General features: G+C 36.8%; 3 protein-coding genes across 7 annotated transcripts; 2 read left to right on the top strand and 1 right to left on the bottom strand.

Moving 5' to 3' along the window:
* The first annotated feature begins 444 nt into the window (after positions 1-444).
* On the top strand, positions 445-7699 carry LOC113674763 (gamma-aminobutyric acid receptor subunit beta-3-like). 3 transcript variants are annotated; one of them, XM_089197661.1, is made up of 10 exons: positions 445-588; positions 1789-1929; positions 2688-2766; positions 3261-3376; positions 3865-3932; positions 4229-4449; positions 4966-5048; positions 5164-5301; positions 5659-6041; positions 6571-7699. In XM_089197661.1, the coding sequence occupies exons 3-10, from the start codon at positions 2702-2704 to the stop codon at positions 6946-6948; spliced, it is 1452 nt and encodes a 483-aa protein (XP_089053787.1). In that variant the 5' UTR covers positions 445-588; positions 1789-1929; positions 2688-2701; the 3' UTR covers positions 6949-7699. The 3 variants fall into 3 exon arrangements, with proteins under 3 accessions (XP_089053787.1, XP_089053788.1, XP_089053789.1); XM_089197662.1 differs by having other exon boundaries at positions 1821-1929; XM_089197663.1 differs by lacking the exon at positions 1789-1929 and having other exon boundaries at positions 461-588.
* LOC113674765 (galanin receptor type 1) lies at positions 7192-27009 on the bottom strand. The gene is made up of 3 exons (XM_027191261.2): positions 26936-27009; positions 8457-9171; positions 7192-8057 (listed from the first exon to the last, which is right to left on the bottom strand). Exons 2-3 carry the CDS (start codon positions 9142-9144, stop codon positions 7732-7734), a joined length of 1014 nt encoding a protein of 337 aa, XP_027047062.2. The 5' UTR covers positions 9145-9171; positions 26936-27009; the 3' UTR covers positions 7192-7731.
* On the top strand, positions 15818-26939 carry LOC113674826 (allatostatin-A receptor). 3 transcript variants are annotated; one of them, XM_089197677.1, is made up of 5 exons: positions 15818-16093; positions 16241-17839; positions 24552-24795; positions 25111-25336; positions 25429-26939. In XM_089197677.1, exons 2-5 carry the CDS (start codon positions 17167-17169, stop codon positions 25474-25476), a joined length of 1191 nt encoding a protein of 396 aa, XP_089053803.1. In that variant the 5' UTR covers positions 15818-16093; positions 16241-17166; the 3' UTR covers positions 25477-26939. The 3 variants fall into 3 exon arrangements, with proteins under 3 accessions (XP_089053803.1, XP_027047123.2, XP_089053804.1); XM_089197678.1 differs by having other exon boundaries at positions 15861-16013; XM_027191322.2 differs by having other exon boundaries at positions 15860-17839.
* Positions 27010-27958: the final 949 nt, after the last annotated feature.

A 27958-nucleotide genomic window follows, 5' to 3' on the forward strand; every position in this document is an offset into this window, starting at 1 on the left:
GGATAACTAACAAAAGAGGAGAACTTCTGAGAGTTTACGTCAGATGCCAGTAAATAAGTCATTTCTGGTGAGGCACATAACATCCAAGCGTTTCATTGATCACGGCTCATTAACATTCAAAATCGTTAATACAACTGCGTTTAAAAATTCATAAGCACCTGTCATTCACAACTTGACTTGAGTAATGAAAAGTCATTGCATGATTGTAATTTTTACGAATTCAGTTTTAAGGCTTATACAAAAAAATACTCTAAAAAACCTGAGAGTTTCAGAGTCTTGATCAACCGTTTTTTGGTAATGAAATATACGCAGTGTATTACGCAAAGTCTTGGCAAATTATGAGTAAGAGCAAATTTTGTTGTTTCTGAACCGTCACAGAGGTCAAATAGCGTGAGTCGGGAGACAAATGGAGCCCTGCTGTGGCATCCGGGGATTTCACTAGGCAAAAATCAGGCAGAAACTCAAATCGTTTGACACAAAATTCAAGCCGAGGTGCGATAATTCGTTTACGTCGCTTGAAAAAGAATATTACAGTCAAGGTAATCCAGTGAACGACTACGGCTAGGATTTTCCTTCGCTCATTCAAAGGTAAATGTTATTCAAGGGTTGTATTAGTTATTAAGACAAGAAAGTATATAGGTAGTTCCACGTACTACGGTTCGTCGAGATCGCACCAAAGTATAATCTCTCATCTAAGTCGATGACAAAAAGGAGTAAATATTAAATCTGGGGAAAACGATTCACTTGGTGCAGAGACAATCTAACGCCCGTTGGCAGTTTTGCGGTACTTTCGCCCGAATATGTTTTCATTGAAGACCTAATTCAAATAATTAGAAGTTATATAATTATGCAGAGACGCTTTGAGTCAATGTTTTAGCTGTATTTTTAAATTATTCCAAGGTGAATAGATTGTCGTATTTTATCTACAGGATTTGATGATTTTCATTAGAGGCTATATTCTAAGAGGAAATCTGCAATTATGAAAAATACGCTATTCACGATATGGTAGAAATGTGACAAATTTTATAAAATTCGTCATTGTCAAATGCTACTGCCACGAAAGAATGATAAACAAAATTTAGTCAAGGAGCCCCAACCAGATGACTTAGAATTCATGCCAGCGCTATCCCAGAACATTGTTAGCTAAACAACAACGAAAAAAGCAATTGAGAATTTCAATCTTGGAAAGTAAGATGGGCGCATAGGTCTAATTCTGTGTTCATAGACTGTAGTGAAGCCTAAAAACTAAACTCAACACAGTACAACAATTTGAAATAAGGTGAAAAATGATGAACTATGAAACAAAACAGCTCTTGCTATTTAGGATTTTGCCTAAGATTGCCAGCTAGGTATTAAACTGCAGGAGTTTTCAAAGGCAGCGATAGATAATGAAAGAGTGACATACATTATTTAACCTAGTAGTTTTCAAGTGAGTTTGTTTGCTTCATTTTTTCCCCTTGAAGTCAAAACCTGCTCCTTGTGTTATACAAGATCGCATAATGAATGTTTGACTTCAGCATATTTCGTTAAAAAGCCAGGTTAAGGTAAACGTCGGGTTCCTTTCGGAAGATAAAAACACGCTTTTAATTTTTTATGCCCATTGATACCAGATTTGAATATCCTACTCATTGTATAACAATGAGTGATTGAAGTGCAATAGAACTTCGTGGAATTACTAAGACACTAATGATAAATATCTACAGAAAATAGCTGTACAAATACTTTTGTAACATTATTGTGTATGTGCATGTTTTGATGAGGCACTAAAAAACATCACGTTCTCCGTAGATTTCATTCAATCATGTACGTGTTTATGGCAGTGTATGAGACGGCCATCCAAATGCTCAAGTTGGAAATTTTTCAAGATCCAGCACTTTGAGTCCTTGAGAATAGGGAAATAATTAGAAACTCTAAAGTTCGGATATACAGGCATGTATCTCACATTATTTTACCCTGAAACGATGTCTTCACTTGTGATTTTTGAATTCTTAAATTCTTTTGAAAGCGAGAACTGACAAATGTCCCCCAGAAACTCCTTTCTTTTGCAAGTTAATTTGAGTTGACACTAAACATTATAGCATTTGGCATATGCCATCCAACGGGCTGCAATTATGACAAGAGTGAGTGATTTAATTACAAAGACCACCTATACACGATTTGTTAGTTCCCTCGTTCCCCTTTTTGAAAAAAAGAGCCGAAAAGATGGGCATCACTCGATCATGTAAACTACCTTCGCTAGAAAAGCCGCATGCCATAATGTAAACTCATGCGTAACAAAGTCCATTTTCTGATCGTCCCAGTTGGTGACGAATTGATTCTGGTATGACATAACAAGGATTCCTACAATTCCTTACTATGGCAATTATTGTGACGGGCGTGCACAGAAAGCTGTGCAGTTCCCACGAACAAAGCCTAAAACCGTGTTTCTGTCTTTTTAACATGAGCGTCACCACTGAAGGTAGTATACCTAGGCATTTATTGGCTTCAGAGACTGCTGCATCATCTTGAGTAAGGTAGAGAGACATGCCAAGGAAAACAGATACACCTTTTTAGGTGTTCAAGGCATCACCATGCGGTATCAACTGGACTCATCGAAAAGCATCTCTAGTTTCCTCTACCTTCGCAAATGCTTCCTCGATGGATTTAATAAATACTAATTAAACGTTCGTCCAAAACCCTATTTCCAGGCCCGGGCGAGAAAATGGGATCCGGAAGAATACTTGCACTGACCTTACTGCTCGTCGACTGTATCGCTACAAACGTGTTGTGAGTATTTTAAATATTTAAATCGGTATGTGTGATGCGAACAATTACGACAAAAGAAGATATCCATCTCTAAAATTATCTTATGGAACAATAAACTTAAGCTTATCATTCTCGAAATGTATCCATGAAATTTTACTTCAAACATTTTCATAGGGAAATCTGTTTTCTTTCAGTCTTGTTTGTGGTTATTTACGAACCCTAAAAAAGCTTAAAATAATAGGAGTGATAAAATCACTTAAGATCAGTATTATTTATCAGATTTATATACCATTCTTCCCCGAAAAATTTCTTAGAAATCACTAATAAAAATTACTCTGTAACAACTAAACATTACTGATTTCATTTGAAAATAAGTGTAACTGACTTACATGTTACAAACTATGTGGCTGTCCTTGTGATAATCAGTCATTTCATTTTCTTTCCTGCGAAGGTAATAACCAAGTAATCTTTAGCAAAGGTTAACTTCCACTTTTAATTTCTTAATACAAAACAAGGGACAAGCTCTCAGTAGTAAAAAACAGGACGCTTATACAGCCAGGAAGGAACATGTCTGAATTAATCAATTTGATATTGAGGAACTATGATCGCAATATGCGGCCTTTTTATGGAGGTAAGCGTTCTTTCCGATTCAGTATGTAAACATGTGTCCAGTCTCAGTTCAGAGATTCAAAGACAATCGAAAAGATGCAAATAGCATAGACGATTTTATCCATTCTTAGTTAAGTAACTGACCGCCACTCACCCTATCCACCCATTTACAATTATCCACCTACCTATTCACCCACCAATCTACCTATCTACCGACTTGCCCGGCCACTAACCTCGCCTTGCACCTCACTACGTCCCTCCTCACCTAACTACTACAACCTAACCAAACCACGAGCTCACCTACCAACCTATTTGGCATGATGCTTGATATGCAACTCTTGCACCATGAAGGCACCGTGAGGCATTTATGATTTATGGTTATTCCCCTGATAAGTGGCACGGCAAGTACGATTAGGAGCGTTGTTGCAACGCTGGTTGCCCATTAAGACTTTCATTGGTGTCCAATGTTGATACGCCAAAGGACTACAACAGTTCCTGCCTTCATTATAGTGACAGGTGTTGATGTTAAAGTGGACATTCTCATCTTATCGTTTGGGGAAATTCGGGAGGCAAATATGGTGAGTCAGCTGGTAAACTAGTGTGGAAGGTTCATGCCAAAAATAAACGTAACAAGTTACAAAAGAAAGCGCGCAAAATTTAGGTTAAATAGGAAGGGTCCAAACACCAAATTAAAAGTTATTCCAAGCCTTCAAAAAGTCAGAAGAATTCTTAGAAATATAATTTACGGTTGAGCAAAATTAAATTTCCAACATTTCATTAACCTTGGTTAGCAACGAAGCAACCACACTACACTCGATTCGAACACAGTCCGAGCATATGAATCAATGACGTTTGATTTTTCCTTGTCTTTTAGGAGTTTAGCATGGATCTATACCTAGGCTTGTTCTGGCAGGATCCGAGACTTGATTTAGGTCTCAACCGATCTCTAACTCTTGGTGGTGACTTTGCTGATAAATTCTGGATTCCAGACACTTTCTTCGTAAATTCAGTTCAAACCAGTGTCCACGAGACTATCCTTCCAAACAAGAAAGTTTGGGTAAACCTGAATGGAGGTCATATGATGCTGAGTGCTCGGTGTGATACCTTTTTAAACTTTTTGTGTTCTGATATCTGTATACGTTGGCCTTAGCCTATTTAAAGTGAAGACCGGAGCGAGGCATCACTTGAAACGAGGCTTTGGGGGCTCCAGGGCATCATATCTTATAGGAAAAAATCTCTGGGCTCCAAAGCAAAATTTGAAACCTATGCGCTACATGACGCACATTTAGGGGTTCCTAATCTCCAGCATTTTCCATCTCTTGGTGAGACCACAACAAGCATGACAATTTCCACCAGCAATGTTGTTCACCGCATAATTAGTGTGAGACTTTTCGATTACTTCACCAGAAACACTGCGCTACCGAGCTAGTTCGTGACAAAGTCTCTATTCAGAGTGATTACAATTTTGTTCCAAGAAAGACCAGGTCTCTCTTTTTTGGTATGCATATGCATGTCTCATTTTTATTGAAAGCTTGGCGAACTAAACATAATCTGAATGTTTTCTTCACTGTATAAGTAAAATCTTACAAATCTGTTTTTATATCTCATTAGGATGAAATCTACAGCTTCCTGTAAAATGAACTTACGGAACTATCCAATGGATGATCAAATTTGTCATTTAGCTTTGGAAAGTTGTGAGTAACACATGAGACGCTTTTATACTTTTTACTTCAGAGTCTTCATTAAAATGACTCATTTTTTACCATTCTCAGCATCAAAACATGTCTTTACGAACAAACTTTCTCTCAGTTTCTTATGATAGAGACGATCTTAAATTCACCTGGAAAAAAGAAGTCGGGACTGAAGTCTATATATACGACAAGGAAATGGCGCAGTTTACTGTCATTAACGCAACGAGGAAACTCAAGCATCCATTATATCACTCAGGTGACAGATAATGAAACAGATCCTCCAGTAATGGTGTGAAAAAGACCGCACTTACGTATGATTCCGAATTTAGTAAAAGGAGTAAAAATCAAAACTGCAGCTTGATAGAGCAATAAACATACGAACATACGACTGCATGGCTAACAGTCGCAATAAACAAATCGTGAAGTTCACCAATCATAGATACACCATGCAAGGCGTTGACGAACACAACTGCGTGACGATTTAGGTAGTTTTTTGAATAACGACTGATGAATAAACTGTAGAAACGGAATTTTTAAGCACTAAAAGAACATTGTTTTAAAAAAAGCCATTAAAAAAATTGTTAAATTATAACTATTTTCTTTCTCTTGCCAGAATCATTCTCTGGTCTCACAGTGACCATACACTTTCAACGCCGCACCATGTACTACATCTTTCAGATGTACATACCATGTGTATGCATTGTAGCTCTGTCGTGGGTCAGTTTCTGGATTGACCCGGGCGCAATACCAGCACGTGTTGGCCTTAGTATCACCACAGTATTGACGATATGTTATATGCTAGGCTCTGTGAACTCGAATCTGCCGCGAGTGTCCTACCTCAAAGCTATTGACTACTTTCTACTGATGTCGTTTGGATTCATTTTTCTTACTCTGGTGGAATATGTGTTTGTTCTGAGGTATTCAAGAAGAATGAAGTACGTTGGTAGTTTCTCTCCTGGTGAAAGGTCCCATGACGATTTCTCAACAGAGGATTGGGTAAGAACGGCTGTGAGAAGGGAATAAATAAAACTTCAAGTCTGCACTTTACAGTTTCACATTATGACTTGTTCAAAAAACGAGTACGTCCATGTACTTTCAATCGAAATTTCTTCTGTGCCAATGAACAATTCAAAATTTCATAGCGATGGCAAGTTGTCACCGAAGGTATCAAACTTTAATACATAGTAATAAACAGAACACAAACAAAAAACAAAAACAAGATGAACATCCCACATTTCAATTGCTTGTTTTCTGTTTTAACTCTTTAACTCCCAAGATCTCATTGGTAATTCTCCTTACTGTCTGTCATACAGTTCTTGTGATGTTAGTTTGGAGAATTTGGAATTGGATCAACTTATAATCCCCTAATTGATATTTTTCTTTATTCTCATCACTAGTTTGCTTGATATTGTATTGATATTGTAAAGAGAAATTCTGTCTTCGTCACTCATGGGAGTTAAAGGGTTAAAATTTATCAAATCTTTAATCACGTTTTTTTCAAATTCTCTACTTTTTCCTCTTTCAGGCTGATAACTGTAGCAAAATGGAGATAAGAATTTGCATGGGAGGCAAATCCTACGTCTTTACGGACTCTATAGATAACGTTATAGGCTCATCCAAAGGGAGGAAAAACGGAACAATTTTCAAATATAATAGCACCAAGAGACCTATCAAAACCTGCAATCACACGAAGCCAATTTTCAGGAGAAAAAAAGAAAACGAAGGAACACTAATGGAAAAAATTAAGAAAACGTTTGGTTGTACTCTGGATGGGAATCAAATAGACAGATATTCAAGATTTATATTTCCCTTTTGCTACTCGTTGTTTTTAACGATATATTTTGTTGGATTTGTTTTTGGCAGTCAAGCTGTTCAAAATCTCCCTGAAGGAGAGATGTATTGACAATCACGAATTGCTTGCGTGATATTTAGCGAGATTCACAATGTCAAGTTCGTATCGTTATAAACTAAAGAAACCCGGAATTCAGGAGATCCGAGTTCAGGCCCCGTCTTTGGAGATCTCTTTTCTGAGACTTGTTTGCTTTCAAAGAAAACCTTTCCAGGCGGGACATCACTCTGGGGCAGGAAGAAAAGGAAGGATGAGACTGGTGATAACTCAGAATGAATCCAAATAAGCAGAATATAAGCTGGTAGTAAAACATTTAATGCTGTTTTATTTACTATTGAAATCCTGACTTATAGCATTTTTCAATAGACACAATGACCTTTTTAATCGCGAGCATGTAGTTGTTATGACATGGAATGCTTTTGTCGCGCTTCGTCCTGTGCTGAAGGATCTGTCCGTTTAGAGAAACATCATCACGGAGTTTCGGCACTTAATTTTGCACAGGCATCTATATAACACTTATTTTAAGTGACATAATCAGATTGGATGTTTCCTGCACGAGAAAAATATGACTTCGGAGGGTTCGTTACAATGTAAATTATAAATCAGCCTTTAAACCTGCATAAAATTAATCATGTAAAATACAATTGCCTTATGTATGTAAAAGCGGACGGTGGATATATTACATAGCTACAGCCGTTGTAAAACACACGGCTGGTAGAGCTGTGTTCCGCCATATATTCTCCACCTACAGGGTAAATGAACAGTTGGATTTTTTGTCAATAAAGCTATACATTGGTTTAACTCATTCTATAGCTTTCGAAAACTTGTGACAATCATTCACTGGGCACTCTGTACAACCTTAACAGAAGTTGAGGCAGTTCGCCTGCACCTTCGCGGTTGTTTGCGACTTGAAAAAAACAATATCGACGAGAATGCGCCCCTAAAGTTATTATTCAGGACTGCGTATAGAATTGGATTACAAGCGCTGTTGGTGAACATCAGCCACTGAGCAAATAGGATGAACGAGATGAAAGGTGGCGTGAGCTGGGACAGACTGAATTCGGCATACATATAGACGATGTGGTATGGTAACCAACAGAGACCAAACAAAAGCACCACAATAACCAACATCTTGATCACCTTCCTCTGATTTTGGTTGTTAACTGAAAGGATATGATTACAAGATAAGTTACCAAAAGAAAGAAAAAACAAGAGTTTACGTGCTTGTATGCTAATCAGACAGACTTTAGTAGGTTTTGTCTTTACGTACAAAGAAAAACAAAAGATTTGTGCGAACTTGGATCGTGGCCAAGTCTTAACTAATTCTCCGACTAATTATGTTTCAATGCTCCTAATGCAGTACCCGATTAATACACCAAGGTGTGATTAAAGATGCTTAGTATTCACATCATGTTTAAGCGAGTTTACATAAAGAAGACAAAAAAGTTCTGAGATGTTATAACTTTATAGTGGAAGAAAACAGAAAGTCTATAGAACCTAGAAAAGTATGCCTTTCAGGTTACATCAATCATTAGAGCGGAATAAAATGAAAGGCTACACACCACTTTGGGTTGTCGGCAGGGTTTTCAAGAAGCGACCGATCCGAACGTAAAGCCCACAGATGAACAATAAGGGAAAAAAATACAGCAGCAAGAACACCAGAGTTGTGTAAGCTTGCCTGGTTTTCAGATTTGGCCATTCTTCGATGCAGATCTCTCTTGCTCCTTCATTCCACCTTATGGTCTTGCTAAACACCAACAGCGGGACAGGAATAAAAATGGAGGACACCCAAATGAGCACTATGGCTTTGTGAGCCTCACGGACGGTGAGCTTTCTTCTTGTGTATAAAACTATATGCCAGTATCGCTCAGCGGCGATGGCAACCAACGTACCCACTGAGGCAGATAAAGTTAAGCCTTGCAGGAACGGAACAAGCTTGCAGAGGGCAGCACCGAATGGCCAGTACACCAGATGACTGTATGTAACTACAGTGGGCACGTTGATGAGAGAGACTGCGAGGTCTGCCAATCCAAGATTTGCAATGAGAACGTTGCTCACTGTGGTCATGCCTGGTTTACGACTAGCGAGAATAACCAATAGATTACCTAGAACTCCAGTAACACAAATAACGCTGTAGGCTGCAATGCGTGACCATTTAAAAAACTGGCTTTCAGCCGCAGTTCCTGATTCACCTTGGGAAACAGTGGATGGTATGTTGTAATAGGTCGTGTTACTTTCGTTGAAAATCATCGCCGCCACAGAATCCAACCTTTTAACCTAATATTTTGGGATTGGGTAGAAAAATAAGATCTTACAGTCAGAGGAAATAAATATATATTGAAAGTTTACCAAGCTGCCACCTGATATTTTGATTTTACTTGTCCTCTTCAATGAACTGTTTCCTGTTCACATGGCAGGCAGGTTTTCCTCTATAGATAAAAGCAATCCTCCGTTTGCTGATTAATATCGTTCTCAGGTTATTTCTATCATTCCTTGCACAAGTTAAAATCGACAATTCTTTTATTTTATTGTCTGATAAAGGCGAAAATCAATTTATGTCAAATGCTCCTGCTAGCATTTTGGAATTTCACATATATGTCTCAATTCCCCTGTCAATCTTCTCCCCAAGCAATCTACATTATAAAACATCATTATATAAAAGGTATGGTAGTTATTGAACGACGGCAAAGCTAAATTTTAGAGGAAATATTGTGAAGGGTAAACTTGACAGGTTAAAGTAACATCGTTGATATTTTTATCGTTAACAAAATTCAGGCCTTATCTTATCTAGGTAGAGCGAGAAACCTGATGATTTTTTTTTTTAACCGTAGAGGTAACTGTTGATTTAGTCGTTCTTTGAGTGTACTATGGCTTTAGATTTGAAATAAACATCAAAAGGATAAAAAATATCGCCCTCGTGATCAGACGTTTTTCATTCACCTTTAAGAAGTTTGCTGTTCTTCGACATGGGGAGCTTCTGTTTAAAAACTAACGGAAGAGAAACAGAACTCCAATCCAATACCAAACAAATCAGATAAGGATATCTCAGCTTTTCCTATCTATTTTTATCTCTCAATAGACAAAACAGGGACAAAATGCAAAATCGTGAGAGATGTGGAAAAGGGCCGCTACACTAAGGTTTCATGATTGCGTCAAAAAAACCCAACTTTGCTCGTTGCACGAGTTGATCTTCAAAATAATAAATGTAAATGTCCACGGTAAACCATTCGGTGAAAATAAACGCCTCCTTTTCCTATCCCAACTACCCTAAATCATTTACAAATGTGAGCTTCGATTGACTGCCAGCGCTAGCGACATTAAGCTGGTGTGTATGCCTTTATATTTGCCCTAGGCGCCGGTAGAAACTTGTTGATTATTCTTGCCATCCGCTGGACACACATGAAAACACTAGCAAACGTCTTTATCACCAAGCTAGCAGTGGGGAATCTTCTACTTTGTCATATCAATGTCCTCTTGGTCACGACTTTGGAACACCTTGGACACTGGCCGTTCAGTGAGCTAATGTGTAAGGAGAGGCATAACAAAAAACTATAAAATGGGAAGATTTACAAGGTATATTATGTGGTGCATTTCAAATCGGCGTTTGTAAAACTGCAAGACAATTGATAGATTGGATTAATGTTTCACTCCCTTTGAAACTAATCAAATCATTTTCTTACTCAGACATCATGATATTGTGGGTTTTTCGGTAACAATAAAATTTGCTCGATTTCATGATAAGCTCCCGTTTTTTTTTTTCGTTGTTGTTGTTGTTGTTGTTGTTGTTGTTGTTTCCATATTCACTTCAGTCAATTAAAACTTGCGCAAAAAATTAACTAGAGACACTTTCTGCACGTAGATATAATGATTACCATTGTGTTTACATTAGTATAAACACACGTTAACTTCAAGACTTTTTGATAAGTTCGAAAAATACAAATGATTACCAAATTGAAACAGTGTTTACGGATTGAGTTGACGACAAAATAGGAACCGAGACAGCTCGGCTCCTATTAATAAAAATGACCCTCTTTCGATTTCAACACGAGGAACATTTAACATTCTACAACTATGTTCTTTTACCACATAAAGTGACTGGAACGCGTAAAATATACCAAGGTAATGCACTGTGGAGCAGGACAAAACATACGAATAAAAAGCGTAGAAACAAAACGGCAGCATGAAATGATCCAAACTTTGCTTATCTTTCCTGATTTTTACGCTTGGCTTTTTTGAGCGACAAACCTTTGAGTGCTTGAGATTTGTTTGTAGATCGTAATAGCACCGTCGTAGTTTCGTTTATGTTTCGAGCACGCCTACAATGCTCAGACGAGGCCGTAGGATGTATTTTGAAAGCCAGAGGTAAAAAAAAAAACAGAAAAATTAGATGAAAGTGGAATAAATAATCCCGTATTTAATGGTTCACCATAATTATAGTGCGAGCGGATAATTTGTCCAACACAGGCCTTTTTCCTCGCCCTTAAGAAACTGAGAATACAACGCAACTTGAAAATATCCGCCCGTTTGGAAAGTTAGCCTGGGGAATTAGTGTGTTTACAAGAACTTAATCGCAGCGTTAAGAATTTGTCAATAGCGTTTGAAAGAGGACAGTGACGCACGATCATTGGTGTGAGAACTTCCTACACAAGGTTAATTTGTTTCCACAGAATATTAACAGAACAGTTCTTACAACAAAGGCTTATTTTGCACTTTTTTAATTCTTAACTGTACATTTCATGACATTTCTCTGCTTAAAGAAAAAAAAGCAAAATACAAAAGACATAAATTCGATGTAGCTGCACAGTGTCATAGTTTTCTTTCTAACGCCTGTTACTTAGATATAAAAAATATTTTTTAGTTGGAAAAAAAAAATCACTCATGAACTAAAATGGTAAATTACATCAATTAACTAATAAAACTTCACGGTTTTCGTATGAATTTTTCAGTATTCTCAAGCAATTAGTACACAGTCAAATACCATTTATCGTATAAATGGCAGATGATCGAAAGTCTCTCGGGAAAATTACTTTGATTCATCGTAGAAAGATCGCTATCTAATTCTCAACTAAATAACGAGAAAATATCTGATGCAAATTAAATAAGGGTTAGTTATAATTTTTTTTACGAGCTGCATAGATTCCGGATCATTTACGCTCCGCAGTGCGATTCATAGCCCTTGTGAACAAATCCTTACCGGAATAAGTCATTCTAAAATTAAGAAAAGTGCTTTCTATTTTTCTTGGAATGTTTGCGTTCTAAGAATGTTAATATTTGGTTTTCCTACTGTGCACGCTTAAACCATATTTAGCCTTTTTCACCTGGTAGATCGTTCTGTCACATATTTGCCAAAGACATATTAGATTTCTGTACCTGACAGGAGGGTTCCTTAGTTTTTAATTAAAATCCCCAGCTGAGTCCAGATAACCCGACAGCCGTGTGTCACAAAAATCACATCTTCGGCTGCCATGCAAATTAACAGCACAAAATTAATTGACAATTCAAGATCTCTCTTGTACGGATGTCAATTTACTTAATGAAGTTGAACAGGATGCAAAAACAAATCTTCAATATCAACCACAACCAAAGATTAAATAATCTGTTTTCGTTCTTTTCTTTCTCTTTTCTTTTTTCTTTTCGTTAATATTTAATCAAAGCATTGAATCAAAAACGTTTAGGGATAGTTTTGCGAAGTTATGAAGAAATTTCGAAATAAAGAATAGTTGATTTTTCTGACGGGATTCCTTCCTGTTGACAATAAATAAAAATCGGGAATATGCCACATATAGTTCGCTGTAGATTCTGAACACTGATCAAACAACAGCTGGAACATTATCAAATTACGCAGTTTAATTCACTGAAAGACTTAAAATAACTTGAGGCGAGAAATGTAAGGCATAAATGACAACACAAAAAATTGCTTTTGAAAATAAAAAGAAAAAATTGAGAAGTTATTTTATTCATTTTATCTTTCAGTCCACTCCTTAATTTGTTATGGTATTAAATTAAATTCTGACAGTTTCACCGGCTTATCGTTTCGGAAGTGATTACTTGAAAGAATGTCCATCCCTTATTGACAGAGATATAAATAGTATTTAGTATTATTACCTTCGAAGAAAGTACCTTTCTTAATGATGGCAAACTAAAATGGATTGCTAAAATTAAATGCGGTAACTCCATGAGTTAGCCTTTTTTTTTCTTTTTTTTTTCCTTCCTGATTTATACGTTCCTTTCGCAGAATGTCTAAGACTCTTCCTGGGGGCAGGATATTACTGTGACAAACATCAAATCAATTCTATTTTACGTATGTAAACATTTCAAGAACTAGTCGGAGGTTTCTCTGATTTGAATCATTGATAAACTTCCACCCTGACTGATGTAGGTTACCCAGCAAAAGTCGGCAAGCTAAACCAAAACAAAAAGAAAACGTACTTCTAATTAGTATTTGATATTAATTTTTCACCAGCATACTCTGCTAAGCGGCATTTCATGTAATCGCAAATTTATACTTAAACTGCAAAATCATTTCTAAGATTGAACTGGTGATTAATATATTTTTTAGATTTTCAACGTGAAGAGCAGTTTACAGTCAATGTTTGGCTGAGTAGAGCGCACCACAAAGATGCTTAAATGTACGTCCGTGAAATCCTTATGATCTAAGAAAGGAAATCCAACACCTCTTGGTTTAAACGATAACAAAGGACAGCATTGAGTGTCACAACGAGCTTCGAATCTTATGAATGTTGCCTCGTGCTTGAATTTACATTTAATCCCTTTTTTTTTTCGCTTTATCAGTACCATTCTTTCAAAACTGAACAGCACTTGACAATACTCTTCTTCACAAGGACCACTTGTTTTACAACGCCAGTCTCCTATTAAACTTTAATCCGTCGAAGGTTTAGGCGGTTGGTTATGACATGTCTACATAATTCATATCTCAAAGTATCTTCTGCGGTGACTTAGTTTTTTGTGAAAGATAATATCATACTAAGTAATAAATGAAATATTTCTCTTTGATATATGGATGTCTTTTTACAGTTTTTTTTTCTCCGCGCCGCCGCTAAATAAATAATTTACACAGAAAAAAGCATGATGCCACGAACAGATAAGTGAAAGTGTTTTATGCACTGTCTGCGGATTACTGGCTCCGTAAAAGGAAGTAAGAAATCAGTTAACACCATTAACAACGTTGAACTCTCAGGAAAGTGCATTTCAAATATCTATTAAAGGGATCTGCCGAAACCAAAAGCTTTCAAGGAGATTCAGCTCCTAGAGAAACAAAATAGTGGTCACGGAAGAGAGAAGTAATTTTGGAATGGCCAGGGCTTGAAAATAATAATTTTAACTAAAGCAAGCTCTATAATGAGCGATTATTGTCGGAGCTTCATCCGGAAGGCCATATGGGCTGTAAAACTTCAAAGTGAGCTAAAAAACATTAATTGATCATAAAATAAGTAAAATAAGTTTCTTTTGGCATGTTCCAAATCAAAATTTCTACAAATCTACCCTTGGTGACTAAATTTGGAGAATCTCTCTTTGGTCGAAGACATAACAAACGCCCATTTGAGCAGTTAAAGTCTAAATCGGTACAAATTTTAAGGCCGGTATTGTGACAACTTTTCACTTAATCTCAAATCCTTCCCTTTCGACAAATCTTCACTTTCCGGAAAAGAGCATAAACACTCTCAGAATAGTATCTCTAATTCTACTCGATTGGCAGAATATTGGTACAAAGTTCCGGATGAGGCCATAGAATTAAACGATAAACTCTGCACTTTCCACGAAAACGACAGGCAAGGCCTTTAGAAAATGCACGAGAAGTTATACATAACTGTCATTTGCAAAATTTCTAGAATTTTCTACAAAGAAATGATTTTTTATTGACTTAATATCTGAATACAATCAGCAAGAGCGTTCGATTCCGCCAAATTTCATTTGTTTGCTTATTCTTTCGTGTGTCAGACTTACATTTGGAGTAAAGAAGTAAGTAAGGATTATTCAGCCCACTGTTTTCCTTGCTCTTTCTTTAATTCGTAACGAAGCGCTTCAAATCATAAATAAAACTAGTAAAGAGCCATGTGTGTGTCACTGTGGTGTTTATTTTTATTTCCAAGAACCAAGGCTGAAAAAATTCATTAGCAATAGTAACTGTTTGAAGTTTGTTTGATGAAAAGGCACCGATTGTGATCATTGTGGAAGCACTCCATCATTAGGGCTTTACAAAATTAAAAAAGGTGTAAGCTGTAGCTGATTGTTGGAGTACTGAGACAAGGAAAAAATCCACCGTTATTCATTTCATCATCCTAACTTGACATAAATCGTGTCTGTTACTAAAAATTTGCTTCGATTTCATGTTTGAACGATTAAAAAGTAAACGATTCAAAATATGGAAAGGGCTTGAGAGATGACATCAATTGTTACTTCATAAAGAAGGAATAGAAGGGGGAAAAACGACAAATCTAAAGATCTGCGTTTGGTGATGCGTTTAACCTCTAGATAAGGGACAAAAAAGTTAAGCCCAAACGAAACTTGTTTACACAAGTCAAATAGAACTGAATCTACCAATCCCTCAAGAGGCTCAAAGTGGAAAAATATTTTAATTAAACTTTTCCACACCGAACGTTGAGCTGTAAAATGAAACTTCACGGCAGCTCGTCACCACAATAACGATAATGAGAGGGGACTTTAAACAGAAGATCAGTTTGAATACTACCTAAACAAAAAGGACCCGGCAGCTGCTCAAAGCTCACTGTTAAAACTATCTGCAATGTTTACATTGAGTAGAAGAGTAATATTCACCCGGGTTAGAAAATCAATTCATCATAAAATGCGCGCTGCTTCGCTTATCTTCTACAGACTTGGCATATTGATAATCATCCGATCTGATAATCTAGTTATAAAAGGACATATTCACCACCCATCAGCCACAGGCTTGCTGCTTATATAAGCTAACAGAAAAAAAAAATAATATACACATACATGCAAGCACACTTTGATGAAATTTGCACAAGCAGAGTCAAACGTAACACTCATCAAGCTTAAGAAATAACACATTTGGAGGAGGTATGACAGAAGAAAGAGACTTGAAGTTTTCTTTTTACTTGTGTAATATAAATACAAAGGTAAGGAAAAAGTAAGTTCGCACATCAGTCAACAGAAACCGCTACTGGAAAAAGAACGAATATTCTGTCTCCAAAAGCAGGTGATGATAACTTGTCACTTAAAGGTTGTCGAGAGTCTGTTTTTTGAAGAAGCCGCGAGTGGAATATAATATTACACGGTTTCTGGGGCGAATCAAGGACAACTAAATTGCTAATTGTTTCTTCCTTTTTAATTTATCCACGGATAGCCAACGGATTGTTAAATGCACTGAGGTTCAGGATCTGGCGAAGGAGTATTTGTATAGTACTGGCGCCTCGAGACTAATTTTGACTGCATACTCGCACATCTCACGGGTCTGTGGATATTAATCACGCGTCACGTCGACACGGTTGGGAAATAGCCGCAAAATCTCAGAGGTTTAGCGACAAATTATTGCTAAAAGAGGAAGAAAAACCAGGAAAAATTAGACTGAGGCGATTTAATTGAAAAGAAAATTGCCTGCCTTTATTTGATGAGTGGACTCGCACAGGTTATCCGGTTGATAATGTTTAAAGACCTTGATGGGCATGTCGACTGGTGCATCTGCCTTAACTAAATATCCAATTGAAAATTCATCAGATTTAGTCAGACAGAACATGGAAATTGGCTATAAAGAACAGTAAAATTGGCTTCCTTGCGTTCATCATAGCTGCCTTAGTTTCACTTGGACCAATCGCAGGCTGACCACTGACGTCAACTGATCGCGTTCACGGCGGTAAAGGCGACATTTGAAGCCTCCTTTCACAACTCCGTTAAATTTATAAGGGATCCGAACTTCAAGACATCAAGCCACCAATTTGAAGCGCTACATTTTCCTGAAAGTAGTCCCTTGCGCGCTTTCGTAAGGTGTACGGCTTAGATAACTACTTCTGGTTTGCTATTTAGCGGGATAGTCTTCACTGAGTTTTCACGACCGGTTGAAAGGTTACGGTTACAGCCCGGCATTATCATATTTCGTCTCCGTTGCAGAATTTACCGGAAATATTGGCTTTGGGATACACTTTTCGTCGGCTCCTATTATTTTAAAAAATTATATAGTGGTGCCTATAGCGAAGTAGAGAACAAAAATAAATTCAACGTTGAAGAAAGGAAATTGCACCGTTCGATTCCACAAGCCAGTTTGCAGTCGCCACTATGACGGAATACTTCTCCCAAAGAAACTTCAGCAATGTGACCTCGACAATTCCTCCGACACTACAGCCTCAAGCTGCGTACGAGGATAAGCTTGTGTGGCTAAGAGTTGTATTTTATGGTGTAATAAGCATTGTTGGTACCGTAGGAAACGCTCTGGTCATATTAGCATATCGAAATCCTCGGATGCGAAGTGTAACCAATCTTTTTATAGCGAATTTGGGCGTTGCAGATCTGACTGTGACTCTCATAAACGTTCCCATCACAGTGACGTATTCTGTACTACAGTACTGGCCATTTGGCGAGTTTCTTTGTAAAGCCATACCTTTTATACTCGGGGTCACTCTCTTCTCCTCCGTCGGAACGTTGATAGCCATCGCAGCGGACCGATACCGCGCTATAGTCCATCCACTGCTTCCAAGAATTCGAACGCGACATGCGATCATGATCATTGCAGCAATTTGGATCGCCGCGTTCATCTATCCAATTCCGTTAATAATTTACCAACATTTTACAGAAGGCCGGTGTGAAGAAAAATGGCCCACAGAAAAGGCTAAGAGGATCTTCACGGTTGCTGTGTTTGCAGCACTTTATCTGATACCACTGATCGCCATATCGGTACTGTATTTTTTAATTTGTCACAATCTTAACACTTCGGAATCTTCTACTCAGGAAGGTAAGTGCTGGGCAGCAAATTCCTGTCATTTCATAATGTAAGCGAGTAATATTTCATTCGTTAAGTAACGGAAAGTTTACGCGAGATGAGGCGGAAACAGATTTTTTTACAGATACACAGTTATTTGCCGCTATGAAAAGCCTTGAATGCAGCGGCCTGTTTCGGCGTGATCTGTTAACGTTTGCCTAAATACATACGGCGTCTGCGTTTACCAAAACCAAAACGCGTAAATTGTGAATTATTAACATTACTTTCCAACGTTTCGTTCTAAGCCGGATTTATTCTGAAAAGTCCCTCGTGCTGTATGTTTTTTAAATACTGCTCCTCGAATGGGTGAAAAAGACGAATACGAGCCCAAATGTAAGCTTTCTAGAATATGTTAAGCCTAAAAGAAAAAATTGGGATTGGAAGCCAATTCAAAAGGTCTGTTTGCTGTTTCTAATCTATAAACAAATACTCTAAACCCAAATTTGCATTAATGATAGTGGCTTTTCCACTCGTATTTCATACGCGGAGAACGTGACAGCTTCGAGATCTTAAGAAACAACAGCTTTTAAAAATCTGAAATAATGGTCTAAAAATGTGAAAACAGCTTTCAAAATAATGGGTCGAGGGATTAAAGCCACAATACTTCCGCTGAAACTACGATGAACCAGCCCAGGCGTTTCAAACATCGTCTTAATTTTTCGGGTAACGAGGAATAGAAGTATCTGTAGTCCTACAAACATGAAAGAAATTGCTACTTTCTTGAATGCAAAATCCCAAGCGTGTTTCTTTGAAATTGAGAGTAGGTTACATGTTTTAAAACAGTCTCTTTGTCATTTTTTTAGTTAATGGATTAATACAAACAATGATTCTTCTTTAACTGAAAGATGCAGATTTTAATCGATGTATTCTGCTTCTTTGTTAGTATTTTAAGGAAGAAATATCGGAAGGACAGTGTGACTGTTTGTGCAGTTTGTTTATTTCAGTTGCTTGTCACTGCATTGTAATAGTTGAAAGAGTAAAAAAAATAAATGAGTATGGATAAAAACTTCAAAACATCGATGTAAACAAAGCAATTTGCAGTGGTAACAAAAGAGGTAAAATATTTCCATAGCAGTCGAATTCTTTTTTTGCATTTACAAAATTGAGTAAAAACATCACCTACTGTCGTTATTTCCGAAAAATATATTGTTTTTATGCAACCGGATTCAGTACGAAGGTGTTCACAGGAAAATGCAAGCAACTTTGAGAATAAAAAGAATAAATAAATAAACATAAAGATAGCTTTCGGTATTAAAACTTCTGCTGATAAAATCAGCCAAAATCAGGTAAACAGAACAGCTAACTGTTCTCGACGAAACACCTTCAGTCACAATTTCGATTCTTCAGAACTTTCCCGAGTAAGCAGTCGAATAGAGAGATTAAGCTGAAGACTGTCATACAATTATCAGCATTATAGGCTTAATAATCAGCTTTTAATATAGAGACATTGTCGTTTTTCAACGGGATAGAGCCGCTCTACTCCAGATAGGTTTTTGTCGACTTTGCAAACGTAGAAGTAAAAAAAATTCCCAAACGTAGAAGGAAAAATTCCATTTTTAGAGCATGCAGAACTGACCTTAGCCATTAAACCCGTTTCAATTAACCTGAAGCAATATAGCCATGTTTACAATGATTGAAGTCGCAAACTACAAAGGAGTTAGGCACATTTTTGGCCCAGAATTTTTGTTAACCACCCCGTGTGCAGAAAAAGTTCCCACCATTGTGCGCACACCAAAAATTCCCGAAGGAAACTTCCAATGAAACGGAACTTTTACTGATAAACATCTTGCTGTAGCCGTTGTTTATTTGCATGACCTTTTTGAAATACATGGAGGCTTGCTGTGTGAAAAGGATCGCACGCTGTTCTTCCTTGAAAACGTAAAATTGTCAGAATTAATAACATTACTGACATTGACTTATGGGTTTTAAAACAAATGCAGGTTGCGCAATGAACATAAAACAATCCATTCAGTCGTCTATCTCCGATTGTTTTGCGTTGAATCTTCGTGACTCTATTTACTATTTCCTTTTAAAACTCACAATTTTCGATAGAAAAATCAAATTTAAGTTGTTTAATATAACATTTAGATCTGACCGTCTTTCCAGTTCTCTTTCATTAACAAAAATAGAGGCTGTCGTTTGTGAATATTTAATTACTTTTCTTGCCTCTTAAAGATTTACGTGCAGCTAAAGGCGGATCAAAAAAGAAAAAAAAAGAAAAGAAAAGAAAAGAAAAGAAAAGAAAATAATAGTAAAAGAAGGAAAATTTCAATTGATTTCCGAGACTTGAAACGGCGCTTTCGAGTTAAGTCTTCATAAACATGTTGACGAGTATTTCATAATATGGCAGATTTACAATTATAATACAACTTTAATTGGTACCGGCCATTACATGCGGCTCCATTGAACTGGCAATTGTCTTGAGATATCGACAGGTGACTGGCACATTCATCGAGAGGAGTCAGAGAAATTCAGCGTAATTTTGGAAGCCTAGTTCTTTATGTTCTTTTTTTTTCTGTCTTTTCTTTTTTTTCGAGAAAAGAAAAGGACAGCGTAATCTCTGAACTATAAGACACTGTCCTTAAATGTCAATTATTTGAGATTAAGAGTTGTGATAAAGGATGAGAAATTATCTGTCTCGCAAGAGGAAGATAAGTCATTTGAAAAGCCAATATTGATTGTTGACTATATAGAATAATATCTGATCTTACTTGGGAAGAATTTTTTCCCTGTAAAGACTCTTGAAACAATTGTTTAGTGAAGTACAATTGGTTTCAAAATATTTAAAAAAGGGTAAATTCATCGATAGTAATTTATATCAATGGCGACTTTCTCTATCAACAAGTTTAACGGAGAACCCCTTTTTGACATAAATTTAAACAATAACAGAATACTCAATAGTAATAAACTTCACAATCAAGATTTATTTCCTTTTTTTTTCTTTTTTCGTTTCATTCGCAATTACTTTCTTAACCTAACATTTTCCCTATTTTACGTTACGTTCACTTTATGTCAATTTTTTTTTGCTCAGGCCTAAAAGGTCGCAAAAAGTTAACTAGCGGTAAGTTTCTAAGTACTAAACCTGACAAAAAATGCAATATTAAACTCAATTTAAATCTTTCGCGAAGCTGTCGGTGAAGGGCTTTTCGCCCCTTTAGTCACATTGTACTGTATCTCGTAATATGTGGCTGCCATACAGTGTTCCGAACGGGGTATAAGAACGATGACAACTGTGATTACTGATGCTTTCTAAGAAAATTGATTTGCTTTTGAATAAATAACTTTAAGTCTAACTAGCTGATTGATTTATTACGTTGTGTGAGTTGTACAATTTTGGCGATTCGTATTCTCTGTGTAGACTCATTTTCTGGCCACATGCTGCACGTTTTGCGTCAAAGATCGGTTTGTTTTCATAAAAAGACCACACATTTTATGGAATTAACAGTGTTCCTGTAATAAGATAACTATTCGATCTCTTACAAAATTTTCCCAGTCTTTTTTTGCCCTTTAGTGGGCTTGGATAAACAGTTTACTGTGTTCGAGCTCTGCTGCACACGAAAGTGTGGGAACATTGATTTCCCTGCGCTTACAAACTTAACCAAAAACCTATCAGATCTAAACGTTAAGAAACAATGATTAATTCTTTTCGCGAGCCTATGTTTTCATTTAAGGGGAAAACTTCAAGTTAAATCGGTTTGATTTATTAAGCCTTTTGTTTCACTAACGCATCCTTGTCTCCTTTTCCGAGGCCTCCAGTCATGGTTTTCTAGGGCATTCCATACAATCTTAAAATATAGGAGTCAAAATGCGATAGTCATTGGAAGAAAAGCCCGTATTATTTTAATTTCCTGCAATTATAGTATGCTTCCAAAAACATCTCATTCGATAATCTCTCACTGCCGGATGAGAAGGTTTTAAGACAAGAAAAAAGGTGGGTTTAATATAATCTTTTTCTCTCCTTTTTTTTTTTTTTCTTTGAGTAAAACAACCCCCTGGTGCTTCAACGAACACACTTCTCCATTTAAACTTCTTGATGCAGAATAACAATAACGATATAAATGTAATGTCCTCTGAGTTTTTCAAGCGCCTTCAGCGTGGAACTTTGCCAACAATTAAATACCACGCCCAGTAAGAAATTGTTGCAGGGGTGCAGAATTGCTTGAGCTAAAAAAAGGAACCAGACCCCATGCAAAAGCTTTTGATCACTAATGATTAAAATTAAAACCCATGCCAAGTAAATATCAACAATAGCTCGAAAAGGTTTTTAAAATAATTGAAAGTATCGAAAACAATTGATAAGTTTCCGACTCTGGTTTGAAAATAGTTGTACTGAGGTGAGAGTCCTAAAATAGCGGCAGTTAATGGAGTCCACTTTTAATTTTGAATTTGTGACTAATTAAGATTAGAAAAAAAGCTTTTATTTTTTGTGTTGTAAAAGGAAAATTGCTTTAGGGTGTTCCAAAGAAAGATTAGCGGAATGGATAAGACAAAACTAGAGCTTACAACGCTATAATTTTTAAGCTAAATTATCTTCAAGGTTGCTTTCTGCCTCCCTCATTGAAGAATTAAAAGAAACCCTGAAGTGCAATGAGATTTTGGAAAATAGAGCAATTTTATGCAAAAAATAACAATAATAACATTAATAAATAAAGGTAAAATGTTAAGTTCGCAGCAGCAATAGCCGCAGTAAATGTATCGGTTCAACTAAGTTGTTGATTCGTCCAAAGAGGTTGTTTTCATGACGGAGTGTTCTCTAAAACAGGGTACAAACTGGGTTTACAAAGATTTCATATCAAGTTTGTGAAAAATCAATCATTTTTGTCAATCTGATGTTTCCAAGATTAACATTTTTCAAGAATTTGTAAAGGGATGAATCCTCTATTATCATTGCAATGCGATGATTAAAAAAAATAGAGGGATGTAATAAGTTTGTTGAAGAGTTAAAGATGTATCAAGGAAAAATTTTAGAGTGCCTAAAATGCTAAGGCAATCGAATGGTGCCTTTTTTTAAAAAAAAAATCATGTTTTGAATCAGCTCAATTTTATTTCTACTGATCGGTGAAGCAAGAACAAACTTTTTACCCAGCGAAAGTAAAACCAACAAGCAAGTATGATCTAGGTAAACGAACAAAGAAAAAGAGTGAAGGACAAATATGATAAGGTACATAGTTACACAACTTCAAAGCCATCATCAAAAAGACACGTCTTCGATCATCGCCCCTCCCTCCCCTCCCTTATTTGATTGGAACTCGAGCGTAAATTTAATTCTAATGACTGCATTTAAACAGTTCTTTTTTTTTTTTTATCCAAACACGTCTCCGTTATTTTTTACAAGAGCGAAACAAATCTATTCTAATGAACAATTTTTAATAAAACTGCTATATACGTTTGAATGAGGCTATTGTGGTTGAGGCTATCTGCCAAATTTATCTCTAAAATATATTAGGTACATGCATGTTTCATTTTTAAGAAGTAAGCAACCAAGCTGAAGTATGAAAGAAATCTATGACCGCGGTAAGTACTTAAAGCAAACAATCAGATAACTGTATCAGATGTGTTAATTCAATGGGAAAATGAACTTACCCAACATGTGTTTGGGTAACGTGGTATTCGGACATATGTCAAATAGTTTGTTCCCTTTGCCAAATCGAATTTGAAATTGTCTCCTTGCCTTTTAAAAATAAAATCTTAACATTTGCATGGTAATTTTCATATGATAGTCAACTTTCGTGTACGCCTTAACGTCCCCGAGCTTGAAAATCTCAAAGTTAATAAGTTTCTTTCATGAACAATAAGGGCATCCAGACGCCACTACCAAGCAAAGAACTACCCATTTTTTTTTTCAATTTATAAAAATACCATTTCAAATGCGACTGGTCTATATTCTAAGCATTGTAAATTTGAAAATAAAAACTAGTCTAGCACGTTCAGAACATTTCTACCATGTTAAGTGATTATTATTCTCATCTGAGGAATAAAAGAAGAGCATCGTACGAATTTATAATTATCGAAGAAACAGGGTCCGTCTGAACACAATGTAGAAAATAAGCCGTTTCAGAGCTTTCGCACAAGCGTACACAGCCGTCTTTGTGAACTGGGGTCTCAAGTTATTTAAAGAATACTTATGGCAACAGATCAGCCCTCTTGGAATTTCAGAGATTTCAACAAGATTTCAAACTCGGTTAATGGGATCTCAACACAACTGATGTTCCGGACTATTTAGATCAGGTTCTCTGTATTTGGCATTCATGACTAACTGTACACAATTCTTTAGTGCGGCGTTAAATTATGAAGTTAGTTTCAGCTTATCTCTGAAAAAAAAAAAACAACAACAACAAAAAACAACGAAGTATTGATCTCATGATTGTTAAGGTAGCTGTGAGATTTTTTTTTAATTGTGGATGCGAGGAACAGAAGAAAAACTTTAACTTTGTAGTATTTAACAACTTTTTCACTCATGGGCCCGCTTGTTCTTCGTCTGCCTATTTTTCGCGTCTTTTCATAGATTTTCACAGCCACAAAACAACAATCCCGTCTTTAAATGGCCTCGTGCATTCAAACCAAATCTCTTTCTTTGATTTGCATTACTTAAACTATCTTAATTCAATCGTAGAACGCTTATTAGACATATCTTATCTGACTTCCCTCTGATTGCAGTGTATTTTTCCCATCATATGTTCCGTAGGAGCTCGCCGAGCGAGGAAAAGCGTCATACGTATGCTAGTTGTTGTGGTAGTTCTGTTTACCGTTTGCTGGCTTCCATACCACGTGATGATGATGTACGATAACTTTGGTGGAAAAATGACGGGCACCGTCTTTCAGTTGATAATGTTTGGCTTTTGGTTAAGTTTTGCCAACAGTTGCTGTAACCCCATTGTTTACGCAGTATTGAACCGCAACTATCGAAAAGAGTTCGGTAGATTGCTAAGGTATGCATCAAATAATAAAGAGAAAAACAATTATATGAAACTACTCCACCTTTAGTCCTGATTATCGCTGTTTTCGCTATTCGGGATGAGCGCGGGCTCGCTGGTAATCATGCCTACCCCGCCATGAAATTTACACTCTTAATTTTTATACGTCTTTTAGATGAAAAAACAAAAAGGAAAAAAAAAATTCTTACAGTGACAAAGGAAATGTAAAAAGCAGCCTTTTGATTCGAAAGTAAGCCTTTTTGTCTCGAAAAAACAGCGGTTGGATTCTTGCTTTGGCTCAATGCAGGTTTTCCCTGTGTTCTTCCCTAGGTGTCAAGCACCTAAAGCCTACAGGAAGTCTGGCTCGCAACATGGTAAGAACAGACGATTTTCTTTGGCAACAAAAACAAGTTACAAGATAACCAAGCTATCTCTGAATAAAAAGAATAGTACCAACGAAGATCTTTCAATGGAAAACAAAGCCATGGCTAATAGCGTCCAAGGAAACAGTTCAAGCGGCAACTCAAGCCAAGGACCAAAAGATGAAAAACTGCCGGTATGTTTTGAGACAGGAATATGATCAATGTTGCAATTATTCTCACTGATGACCAACACTTCTCGGGATAACTGATGTTTTTTTGATCGTAGAAAAAACAACAGAGCAAGGTGAAGAAGACTAAACCCATTATGGTTTAAAGTCCATGTATGATAACAATAAAGTTGCATGTAAAGACAATGGATCCTCTGCGACACTCGCGGCCATCACAAAGACATTGGAGCGCGGTTTTTCTTTATTGCTTAATTTTATCGTCGAGCGAAAATCTCACTGCGAACCAAAGCAACACGTTTAGGGAAAAAAAAACCTTCATGTTAGCCTACGACGAGTTTCTTTAATTTGCAATCCTATTCAGGTTATGGCCCGATACAGATCTCAAGTCTGCTACTCAGAGGGAGCGAAATTTTGTCGCCCAATCAAGCACTGATTAATGAACTCACTGCATGCAGGAGTTAACAAAAAAAAATTAACAGAAATTTTTGATAATGGTATTCATTTGCATCAGATAATGCTGGAAATTAACTGAATGCGACGGTACAGACAATATAAAAGGAATCCCGTCAGTCACTTCAACCTGAACGATCGGTTGTACATGCAACCGGGAAGCTCAGTGTTAAAACTTATGAAATATCAACAGGTATGTCTGTCCTCCTCTATCGATTATGAAGTCAGCTCATAGCCCAGTTTCGGTACACTTGTGAGCTGTCATGGAGTCTATAAAAGGCTAGAGACAATTTTGCAAATACTAAAAATATGTGCAATACAAAAATGATCAGTACTGAACTGAACGATCCGAGTAATTCACTGCATGTAAGTAGTAATCCTTTTGAAATTTCACGGGCATATGCCGAGATGGAAATGTAACAGTTTGCGTTAGAAAGTGAAGGAAATAGACCGTGAGTGTCATTAAGAGATTAGAAACTGTTTACAATCTCTTGGCGTCAAGAAAAGTTTACCTCTGCGAATACGAGTCAAAATACCACTTGAAATTTCCCCCTTCAAATATGGACAAATCTTTCGCTTACTTTTAAAGCTGTGAGCTATGACCACTGGTTTAGCACCCTCTAAACAGAGTTTCATATTAACAGCAAGCTACGTAAATATTTAAGTCAATCAATAACCATTTGACGCGACCACGTAGAGGTTCAGATTTCAACATTGCGCCATTTAAGATGAACAAAGTGTTCATAAGTATTGAAGACATTCCATTTTACATAACGCGAATTTCATACATGTACAACAACAACAGAAGGTTGGTTATATTTAAAGCTATGTCTAATTTGCATGAACTAAACAAGCTTTCTCCCTTCAACTGTTTTTACGAACTGAATAAGGAAATCTCTTTACTTTCTGAAGATGGGGGATCTTTTTCATTCTTTTTTCTTTCGGTTATACTCAAGAGCAAGAGGAAAAGTAAGGGTTACAGGACAAGTTCAGCGAAATAAGTGTTAAATTTTACCGCACACGTGGTTGTAAATCAACGTGGAATTCTTATTGAACTCAAGAATTCCACACTGAATCTTGTAAGGATCTTCTCGGAAAACAGGGCTTCTTTGTGAAGATCATACAACAAAATAGATCGGAATAAATTAACCTCACCTTGCCTGAGTGTGCTTTGTTGTTATTGTGATGTGAAGGAAACAGCGCAGCCCAGCCATTTTGAATTTTTGTCTCATCCTAGGGTCTGGAACCTAATCAAGCCTCGTTATCGTCCTCGAGTAGTACTCTTAGACCCAAGGAAATTCCGAATTTACATCGAGTCGCCTACTCAAGCACTAAGAATCGGGGGTCACATTATATTTTGTATGCCTTTCTCTATCACAAAACACTCTCTCTTATTTTGACGGACAAGATACGTGATTAAAAATCTGCTTGAAGTGGACCGCGGCCGTTCAAGTAAAAAAGAACCTTGTGCTTAGGATAAGTAAGGCGATTTCCCATCGTAAATTGGAAATCAGCTGTGGTGTAGACATCCCCACTCACAAACTCTCACTTCACTAAAATGAATAGACACATACAATAAAATATAAAAACCCATAGAAAATAAAGTACATTTTTTCCCTAACCGCCTTACGAGCTTGCTATCTCGGAAAAAGCATAATCATCTATTGTTGTCATGATGGACTGAGGAAGTACGGTGCCAATTTCTTCTGTTTCTTGCTCTCTCTCGGGAGTGTGCTTTTGTTTCGGCCGGTACCAATTAAACTCTCGCTTAAAATATGCCAATTGCAGACAAGAAGTCTTTACGACAAAAGAACGAACAAACAATCAAATTTTAAAATGACTATTGTCCTGACAAATGATCTGAAATTCGTTATTATAACTTTAAAAGTGCCTTATGCTCTTGGTAGTTTTCATAGCCTGTAGTATATTTCTAAAGGATAAACATATCGGTGAAACGACAAAACTTGTGAATGAGTGAATGATGCAAGATAGAAGCAGTTCGGTTTCCCAAAAAGAGCTCAAGTATTTCATAAAAGAAATCAACCGTTTGCCAAAACAATATTGATTGGAGCCTGAAGGTAACTATGAGCTAATTGCATTAACGGGGCGACACATAAACAGGTTGTTTTTGTAAATAATGAGGAACAAATGATACGTAAACCAAGAACATTTGCACAT

The sequence above is a fragment of the Pocillopora damicornis genome, chromosome 2, assembly GCF_964200805.1.
Source record: "Pocillopora damicornis chromosome 2, jaPocDami1.2, whole genome shotgun sequence".
In the NCBI taxonomy this organism is placed as follows: domain Eukaryota; kingdom Metazoa; phylum Cnidaria; class Anthozoa; order Scleractinia; family Pocilloporidae; genus Pocillopora; species Pocillopora damicornis.

What these genes read in the sequence shown, in the direction of transcription:
- LOC113674765 (XM_027191261.2), bottom strand. Translation starts at nt 9,144, where the DNA reads ATGATTTTCAACGAAAGTAACACGACCTATTACAACATACCATCCACT. An exon ending in CCTGCCGACAACCCAAAGTG is followed by an intron (nt 8,058 to 8,456) that starts GTGTGTAGCCTT and finishes ATATCCTTTCAG; the next exon opens with TTAACAACCAAAATCAGAGG.
- LOC113674826 (XM_089197677.1), top strand. Translation starts at nt 17,167, where the DNA reads ATGACGGAATACTTCTCCCAAAGAAACTTCAGCAATGTGACCTCGACA. An exon ending in GAGTTCGGTAGATTGCTAAG is followed by an intron (nt 24,796 to 25,110) that starts GTATGCATCAAA and finishes GTTCTTCCCTAG; the next exon opens with GTGTCAAGCACCTAAAGCCT. An exon ending in CAAAAGATGAAAAACTGCCG is followed by an intron (nt 25,337 to 25,428) that starts GTATGTTTTGAG and finishes TTTTGATCGTAG; the next exon opens with AAAAAACAACAGAGCAAGGT.
- LOC113674763 (XM_089197661.1), top strand. Translation starts at nt 2,702, where the DNA reads ATGGGATCCGGAAGAATACTTGCACTGACCTTACTGCTCGTCGACTGT. An exon ending in TATGCGGCCTTTTTATGGAG is followed by an intron (nt 3,377 to 3,864) that starts GTAAGCGTTCTT and finishes CCTTCATTATAG; the next exon opens with TGACAGGTGTTGATGTTAAA. An exon ending in TCATTTAGCTTTGGAAAGTT is followed by an intron (nt 5,049 to 5,163) that starts GTGAGTAACACA and finishes ACTTTCTCTCAG; the next exon opens with TTTCTTATGATAGAGACGAT.